General features: G+C 40.2%; 1 protein-coding gene and 1 long non-coding RNA gene across 6 annotated transcripts in view; one reads left to right on the top strand and one right to left on the bottom strand.

The window, feature by feature from the left end:
- Positions 1–586: 586 nt before the first annotated feature.
- LOC115179758 (uncharacterized) lies at positions 587–6,731 on the bottom strand. The gene is made up of 3 exons (XR_003872992.1): positions 6,618–6,731; positions 3,855–4,880; positions 587–3,534 (listed from the first exon to the last, which is right to left on the bottom strand). It is a non-coding gene; the product is annotated as an uncharacterized LOC115179758 (long non-coding RNA).
- The window catches only part of LOC115179757 (zinc finger E-box-binding homeobox 2-like), a 78,324-nt gene continuing 73,458 nt past the window's right edge, over positions 4,874–9,739 (top strand). For 4 of the 5 annotated variants that reach the window (XM_029741485.1, XM_029741484.1, XM_029741486.1 and 1 more), the window contains exons 1-2: positions 4,874–5,149; positions 6,646–6,798. In XM_029741485.1, the coding sequence (XP_029597345.1) occupies positions 6,726–6,798 (73 nt within the window). In that variant the 5' untranslated portion in view covers positions 4,874–5,149; positions 6,646–6,725. Of the gene's footprint in view, positions 5,150–6,645; positions 6,799–9,739 lie in introns of those variants that run through there. The other variant, XM_029741487.1, reaches the window with a different exon arrangement.

The raw sequence follows: 9,739 nt of genomic DNA, 5'->3' as shown, positions 1-9,739 counted from the left end.
TTACATCCTGGTCATTTGAGAGTCAAAGTAACCCCCCCCCCTCCCATCTCTGCGGAGGACTGAACCTGATAATTGTCCTACCATAATTCCATTAAATTAACGGTGTCTGGTAGTTGGGAGGGTGGGGAGAATTACATGTCATTTTCTGCATTGTTACTTCAGCCTCATCAAATTGAGTTTATTGGATTTTTCTCTGTGACATATTACCCTTGCTATGGACCAGGTTAGTGTAAATGAACACACTGTATTGAAATTGCTGAGAGAGAGAGATAGAGAGATAGATAGATAGAGAGGTGTGTGTGTGTGTGAGAGAGAGAGAGGGAGAGAGAGAGAGAGAGAGAGAGAGAGAGAGAGAGAGAGAGAGAGAGAGAGAGAGAGAGAGAGAGTAGACATGGTTTGGTTTGAAGATATAAGTTAGTTATATTAATTATATTTCTATGTCCTAAGAGGAAGTAGCTGGAAACACTATGTCCTAAGAGGAAGTAGCTGGAAACACTATGTCCTAAGAGGAAGTAGCTAGTGTCATATATGGAAACAGACATTAAAAGGCTGATATGCAAATGTAGGTAGAGATTAGAGATACAACAATTATTCAAATGTTTTATTAATAACGCATCATAGCCACCCTCATTTATTAATCCCAGGGAGTGATAAGTCATCTTTAGAGTCGAGAGTGAAATACGTTTCCTGTGTTCCTGAACAGCTTACCTTTAGGGTAAAAGAGAACTAACTGTTGTCCATGCCAAACATTAATTGTCTGTGTTTTCTGTCTTTATCCTTTCTTGGTATATATGCTTCACAAAGAGGGACAATCAAAATATTAAAACAGAAATGCTGGTCTTTCTGAGTCCCTCATAGCCTCCCTCTACCAATCTGTTACTTTTCTGGCCCCTGGGGACCTGACCTCTTTCCACAGGAAAGATACAAAGCAAAGCAGAACATCTGATCTGTCTCTTATTGAGCTGCGCAAATGAATAAGTTGTCGTTCGCAGTCTCAATCACCGTGCACTTACTCTGTTGATTTTAACAAGAGCAACCAACAGAAACGAAATCAATACGTTTCTGATGTGAGCTTTTTGTTTCTAAGCAATCTGTTCTGTTACTTTGTGATCTCTCTCTCTCGCTCTCTCCTCCCTCTCTCTCGCTTTATGTTATATACACTGAGAAACATCTGAAGTGTTTTTGAGAAAAGCACAAGCAAAGGAGAAGTGCTCGTTTGCCTGTAAGGCCTGTAGCGAACGCAAACCAAATTCATATTGCGCGTTTGAGACTTCTCCGCAGAGATCACACAAACACACACGGTCACCTCTGTCCTCTAATTGTCCAACAATCGCTCATGTTCTTTACTCTGTACACTGCGAGCAGCGGCGGAGTTTAAAATGGCATAATATCTACAGCTATCCACAGCAGTGGGGTCAGAATATCACAGAACGGGTCCCATAGAGAGATCTGCAGTCAATGTTGTTGTCGTCGTTGTAGTGTAGGGAGAGAGAGGGAGAGTTACAAACAAACTACAGGGATAGATGTGATCTGGGAAAGATGCTTTGTCTCACACCATTATCATTTAGGCCCTTATACATTGTATTGTATACCGAACACCTTTAGAAGGCTTTCAGCTGTATGTTTAGGGCCTCAGACATAATGTATACTCACCATCGCTGAAAGGAGCTGTCAGCGGTATATAGGATATAAGTAGTCATAAAGGCAGTCATACCTGGTGTAAGACGTTGAATTGTCTTAAACATAAATCTTACTTAACATAATGTATCATATGCCATACTTGTGGTATGTGAAATTATTCAGGGGAGACATTAAAACAGTGAAATGTAGAGCAGCTTTGGGGTATGTTCTCATGTACAGGAAATGACACAGTCCTGTTCTCCTCCTCCTCCACTCATCCCCCTCACCCCTCGCTCTCTTATTTAGTTTGGGGATTCCAATCCATTAGATTCTTTCCCCGCCACCACCTGTGCATTCTCCTCCTCCTCCTCCTCCTCCTCCTCCTAAGTTTTAGCATAGATGTAACATTTCCAGGGAGCAATTCCATCTCGATCGCCGCTCCTTTCTCAGCACAGAACAGCAGTCCTGCAGGGAGTTGGAATCCAAAAATAGCTGTGTTTCCATGGGACTGTAGGGGGAGGACAACAGAAATGATATATCTTTGGGAAAATAGAATCATTTTGTGGCTGGTTTGTAATCATACAACAGACTGTGATTTGTGTAGCCGCTGTACTTTTACCTGTCAAGTTATCTTGCCAACGTGTTGTGGTCAGACAAAACATCTTATTAGTATACAAAGAAAATACGTATTATGCCTATGACACTGTTATAGCACGTGGGAAGTTAAAACCTGGCGCCTGATATAATCATGAACAGTAGTGTGCTTCAGCAGTGGAGTCTATGAACTGAACGGAGTCACCCATCTGTTCTCTCCATTCAGAGTGGGGCAGAAAAAACGAGGTCCTGGATTCACTCGTCATTCTCCACCTTTCCCCTTTTCTTGCAAAAATATGTTCCACCTGATGAGGGTGATTTCGGCACCCTAAACGGTCAGTGATGACTTTGACATATTTTGTAATCCTCGCTTGTTTAAAAATATAAATGCGCGCGGTATTTTAACGCTAGAATCCTTATACCTGACAGGTGTGTAAACCAGTTGACTGGTTGAATAGTTACCAGGTTAAATACCAGGATCACTACTGATTCCACTGTGTATTCTGTACTGCAGCACTATGGTTTAAACCATAGGCCAGTACTTCTTCTGTGGTGCATAGGATATAAGCTATACAGTTTTATTGTTGCACCACATGATCATTTAAATGTCATCCTAGTTGAAATTGACATAGCCTGTATGCATTTCCTGCTTCATGAAACGGTCATATTTGATTCCTTGCTAAATACATAAGTAATGATAAAACGGACAAAGGGCATATAGGGCATATATATGCTGTTTTGATATTCATACCAGCAAATATGGCATGTACAAATAAAGACACTTGCTTTCTAGAGCCACAAGAGTGTGTTGTGTTTCCTCTCAATTAAATGAACAGATTCATTAACCCTAAAGTCCCCCTATAGGTCAACTATCGTCAGTAATCCCTTTTCACGCTGTATATGTTTGTATAAAATATTCAAGCTGAAAGCAAGGAGCGGTGTCACTCAGAGCGCGCGGGGATGAATGAGCAGGGACACCGCTCCAGTTGTGGCGCGGCAGCACAGAGGGATTTGGCAAGTCAGACAGAGACCCTGCACTTGCTTGACATACATTCAGTGCGCACTTAAAATGAATGACTTTGCGTCTTTATCGGGCATGCAATTGTAGGCTATTATTTGCTGTCAAAGTCGGAGGCGAATCACACGCCTACATCAGTCTTCATCTCTCACACACGCTGTACATGACATTAACACACAAAGCAGATAACTCCGTGGAGCTGCAAAACTTGAGTTAGGAGTAGCGTACCTACCAGCTGCAGCAAAGCGGGTCCCCTTCTTCAAGTCTGTAACGCTCCATCACCTGGCTGCGACCAATAACAGCTGCACAAATGACAACAAAGTTATTTTGTACATAACTAGCTAATGAAAATATAACAGTGCAACATAAATTGAGTAGTAGGCTGCAAATAAATACAGTACTGTACATGTAATAATAAACATAATAATCATAATATTAGAAATACAACATTATATTCATATTGTTAATAATAATCAGAATTATAATTAGTACAATTATATATCATTCATTCAAATTAATTGCAGATAAGACTATTGAAAAATACTCTAATAGCAATCTATTTTCAGCTGTGCTGTCTATATCGACCGTCTTTTTGGAACATTTCATGCCAGATGTTGAGCACCTTTTCCTCTCGAGCTGTGCTTCCGACTTCTCTGGAATTTGATTGGCTTTGGACAAAGGCATCAAACAGTCGAGCATCTTGATTGATGATTTAATTATCCATACAGTTGATAACTGCATAGGACAGGACAGCAAATATAATACTTTATTTACATAACCAATCACAGCGTTGCAAAGGTGGAGCCTTCCTCTCAGCGAGAGACGGACAGAAATTGAAGCAGCAGCATCACAGGGAAATACATAAATAAATCAAATAGAGGAACATTAATTGGAGTAATAGCCATGGCGTATAGTTGCAATAGAGTGAAATATGTTCGTCGATATAACCTTGAATAACACCTGTGGGAAAAAAGGAATTTAAGTATACTCTTGACGTATTTCAAACCTGGTCAGAGTGATGAGTGCACATAGACTTTGTTTAAAACACACGGGGGAAACTTCAACTAAAGTACCTGTACGCAGCTGACTCCACCTGGCAAGTGCGAGAAGCATCTCAACATACACATCTCCGTCGCTCTTGTAGCTGCATGGGGCACGCGCCGTTATACATGCTCATGGTGGTTATTGCGATAGTGAAAATAAACGCAAGTCCATAGAGGAGGCAAATAAATAAACGTTTACAAATATAAAACAACGTTTACAAATATGAACAACCCAAACCGCTGATGCTCACTTCCTTAACACTCTGCAAACCTTACATTTTCATCCCTGGTATGTGTGAGAGTCAGTCAAACTTCCAACGCTTATCATTTTGGTCCGTTTTCCCCCCCTTCCAGTTGTGGTCATGTGGGTTGAATAAGAGAGTGTTCCAACTTTTCTTCTTCAGGATAATATTCTTGCTTCTTCGGCTGCTATACATGGTAGTCGTAGTCCGACAGTCACAGTTCATTTCACTCGGATCAAACAGCTTGGGAGAGAGGGAAAAAAAAACGTATCACGTTTAGCAAAAGATGCTCACGTTTGGTCCTGCTCAATTATCCCCTCCCGTGACGATAGGTGGCGCGTGTCCCAGGGTTGGTTCTCTCCTCTGTATTACAGAAAAGAGAAAGAAAAAATGTCATTAGAAGAGGCGTAACACGTCAGTCCGTCCCCAGGTTTGTTTCCTGGAGTGTCTGAAAGAGATCAGTCCTAACCTGCCCTAGCAGGAATAACGGTCCTTCTCGAACCACTATTTCTAAGGCTTTATTATCATTGCAAGGATCCCTGCACATTTCTCTCCACAATTGCTTACCGCTGCAGTCTCGTGTTATCACTACAACCGAAGTCTACCGAAAATATACTACTATAGGGAATCAGGTATGTGTCCGTTTCTTTACCTCGACTAATAAACTTTATACAATTGGTCATTTATAATTTTAGAGATCGCGACTTAGAGCTTTTGTAGGGGCTTTGGTGCTATAGTATTGCGTTCACGTTAAACTTTCTCTACCTGCACAGGTGGATGAGGGAGCGGTGCGCTTTAAGTATCTAGGCTTGCAGTGCGTTTCATCAGAGAAGATGCAGTTTTGTAGAATTTGCTGAAAAACCTACTCTTCGAGCCGAAAAACCATTAAAAAAAGAAAGAAGAAGCTCTTTCTTATTCAGCTTTGGATTCAGTTTCACCGAGCCACCCTTTTGAATCCAACTTGTTTTTGTTAGTGTCTTTCTGTATCCTTTGGTTACGTAGAGAAGTTGCCTGTCTCACAATAGGGTAAATATTCGCGTATCATATCCAATATCCATGTCATTTACATCATTTTGTTCAGATAGCTATAATATGTTTCATATCCTGTCTGGGTAATTGTATTTTTGTTGACACATCATTTTGTGGTATTTGTTAGTTTTTGTGTGTTTATTTGTTTTTCCTGTCGTGGGTCGTTCCCCATAGTAATACAATCCAATGACAGAAATTAACCCGCTCATTTTGCTCGATTAGTCCATTGAAAGCATGACTGTTTTCATGTTTTGTCTGTTTTTTTAACTTATTTATTTATGTACGTATTTCAGCATGCTAGGCCTAAAACGTAAAATATGCATGCTATCTAAAAATGAATCTTAAATGAACACATGTAATCTTCGTAAATGAATGGCGGAGTACTTTTACATTTACGCATTTAGGCCTAGGTATTTCACAACATAGCTTTTTGAATCATCTTTATTTTTTTTGTATTGCTGTGTGTTGTAAGTGATATATTGCCTGGCGGAGTGAAACTGTTGTTTCAACCTTCTGATATTTACATTTGACACAAAGCAAATCGTTGAACTCATAACTTTAACATTGTGTCATCAATATAGGTTACTCTCAATTTAAAAAAAAAATGTAGGTTAAAAAACATGAACCCAGATAAATCAATGTGGGCCTACTGTTTGCGATGTACGAGTTATTATTTTTTTATATCGAAGCAGAACATAAAATGAAAACAGCACAAAAGAAAGAAAAGGAGCAATGGTAAAACTTTTCTTATTGGAATTAAAACAATGTAAAACGCATGCTTAACCCAGCACGGCCAGTCCGTCTGAATTATGCCTCATACTGAAGGTGTAACTCCCTGTCTCCCCCTTTCTCTGCATCCTCTCCTTCCCCGTCGTCAATGTTCACTTCCACTTATCCTCATCCCGATCACTGGCATTATACACATCAACAATACATTGATCGACCCCTTATCGTACTTTAGCATAGGTATAAAATACACGTTTTGTATATTAGAGGGGTTTTCTATTATTTTCTGTTTTATTTGGCGCCTGATATTGAAATATGTTCTCCCAGTCAGTCCAGTGTACCCACATTGTTGCTGCCTGTGTTTGGTTGTTAGATATTGAGCCTGCGTGCTGCTGCTGCTGCTGATTCAAGGAGTCGAGTCCATGCGAGCTGCCATCTGATCCACTCTTATCAATGAAGCACGAGATCATGGCGGATGGCCCCAGGTGTAAGAGGCGAAAACAAGCCAATCCAAGAAGGAAAAACGGTAAGAAAAGACACGGAAAATAACAAACTGTCATTTGCGAAATATGTTTGTTGTGGATCTAGAGTTGTAGTGCTGTCACTGTGACTGTAGTTCAGAGGGGCTGGCTACGAATTGCCAAATGCGTGTTCTGTTCTGCTCTCGTCTCATAGGAAATACAGGGACACTTCTAACTGGGAAAGAATGCGTAATGTGTCAGTATTGTACTGTGGACGTGCGGGACTGTCTATCCTTCATTGTGAAATTAGGATCACAACGTCTTTGCTCATTTCGTCATTTTTACAGAGACGGTTTGATGAGAGTTGTAATAAGTTGAGAGTTTATCGTTGTGCGAAAAGACTGAGTAGCAGTGGGAGGAATTTCAGAAAGTTTCCCTTCCCAGATAACGGTTCAGTCGCGAAGTCCCTTATTTCCCACCAAGACAAACCCGTTAGATGAGGATTGATTTTATTTGCTGTTCTGTAGTTGACGTACCTGTAGATTTAGTGGTTTGAGCATTTTATTCAGCAAGTGTTTGTTCCTTATGCTACACATTGCTTAGAGTCTCTCACACCCCTGAGTATATTATGACATTAATGTAATTCATTTTTATATGTTTAAAACGTTATTGGTATGTTTAGTCCTCGCGTTGCACCCAAATGATTTGTTATAGTGTCTATCTGCTTTCTCTCGAAGCATAGTCCCCTTTTAGTATGAAATGATTAGTGTCCCAAACCGTTGGCAACTGGCAAGAATATGAAACAGAACATGGGTGGACAATACGTAGTGAACAGGCTGCAATAGCTTAGTTTACTAAGGTATTATAACCAAATAATATGGCATGTGCGCTAAGATGGTGATATTGACCGGTGGTGCGTCTCGTGTAGTTTATTTTATTATTAGCATTATGAAGTGCTTTGTGTGGAGCAAATAGCGGTGAAGGATACATTTGTCACTCTGTTATTGTCAACTGTTTGTCCACCCACCGAACTGTGTTATATGTTGGGAGTTATTGAGCCATGGCGTGGATCGCTTTTCGCAGGGAATAGACGTTTGTTCCTTTCCTTTTTTTGTGGACTGTAGACTACAATACACCCCGTGCACAAGTAAATCCAGCATCACCACATGTCTGGGTCCCGAGATCTTTTCTCAGACGGGAACGCTTTGGATGTTCATTGTTGTTGTACAAAGTAGCCTTATCAAATGCGTATGAATTTTTGTGTGGCTCTTTTCCTTATTACATTTTGTGTATTGATTTTGTACAATCAATACAAGGAGAGTCATTGGTGCTTCAAGCTTGTTGTTGTTCTGAATAACAAAAGACAGGAGTGAAAGTAGGTTCCCCTTTTCACTGTAGTTTCTCGGAGATAAGAATGTTCTTGCCTCTTTTCTTGCCTCTGAGCGCCAGTTCCCACCTGTTCCAGTAAACAAAAGTTTGGATTACTTTAAAACACTCCATTCAAGTAAGTGTTTTTTTCTGACAAACACACAGGCTGACTGATTGACATTTGCATTTGTCAGAAACAAAAATCCTTTCAAATTCCCAGCCTTGCAACATTAACAAGCAGCAAGCAACTTCACACACTCTCAATGCAAAAATAATTAACATGTTATTTTAGTCGCTTCCCCCTCAGTGCCGATGTGGTGTGCAGCATGCACATATTATAGGCTGACTGAGCAAGTAGAAATTCGACATTCTTGATTCTATCATATTTTCTGAATATGCCATTGTGATCACTGAGTTGCCCCCCCCCCCCCCCCCCCCCTCCCTCTATTTACATTTTCTCGTCATGGGATGCCTTCAATAGCTCTCTCCCTTTGGGAATGCTGTGGTTGAGCTATTCAGACAGAGTGGATTTTATTTTCTCCCCTGGATGCATGGAGAGATGTCATAGGAGCTGAGCTTGTGTGTCTGGCCGATAGATAACACCACTATATAGCTATATATGAGGATCCTTATCAGACCGATAGCCTACATACTGAGATTACTTGAACGCAGTAAACAAGATTAAAAAAATAGACCATCAATTGAAATATTTTGAATATTGATAGATTGATGATGTAAATGATTTTTTTTAATGATATGGGTAGAGAAATAAATGATTTTTTCCCTGCATGACAGTTTGTCGTGTTTTCCAGAAGACATTTATCTGTAGTTATAGAATATTTTCAGTAGGATTTCAACGTTTCGATTCACAATTATAGCTCAATTCTATAGCCAGTATTCTGACCTTAGATTGAGACTCTGGAATTCCAGGTGAATTTATTCAGATTAGGTTATTTGGTCACATTATAGTTGGTAATAATGGTTCTGTAGCCGTGCACGGTGTATTTGGCTTCGCTGTTTGTTGATAACACGCCTTTGGCGTGTGATTCTATAGGCCCACATATGATACTATACATGCTTATCGCATCCAGAGTTAAAGAGTGTAAAGTCAATCTCACAGTTCGGTGCAACTTGATATTGGCAACCCTGTAGTTTGTTGGAGTTTTCTCTCTTGCCTGCCTTCCCAGGTGTTGCAAGTCAGACCCAGCTGTGGGGCTCTACCTCTCTGTGTGTTTATAAGTAAAGCTGGAAAAGTACTCCACAAACCTATTCCCTTCTAACATGATTAGTCAATCAGTACTGTTAAAAAGTAGTACTTTTGTATGGCATACTTTCAGTTTCCACACTTTTATTGCTCTCTCAGTATGGGTAAAGAGAAATTGACTATGGAAATGACAGACAGGGGTACTGATCAGTATCTCCCGCTCATCTATTTGGTTTACGTTCAACTCTGGGGTAATGTTGGAGTTGTGTGTGTTATGTGGTTTTGTCTGTACTGGGTGTGCCATTTTATGAGGTGGTACATAAAATGATACCACTTTTTCAGGAGAAGTTTCAAATGTAAAGGTAGCAATTCCAATGGTCGTTTTTTCCTGACATTTTCTGTAATGCAATACAAAGACCTATACATTTTCAATC

The sequence above is a fragment of the Salmo trutta genome, chromosome 39, assembly GCF_901001165.1.
Source record: "Salmo trutta chromosome 39, fSalTru1.1, whole genome shotgun sequence".
Lineage (NCBI taxonomy): Eukaryota > Metazoa > Chordata > Actinopteri > Salmoniformes > Salmonidae > Salmo > Salmo trutta.
Note: the sequence above shows the minus strand (reverse complement) of the source record. Positions and strands in the feature narration are given on the sequence as shown.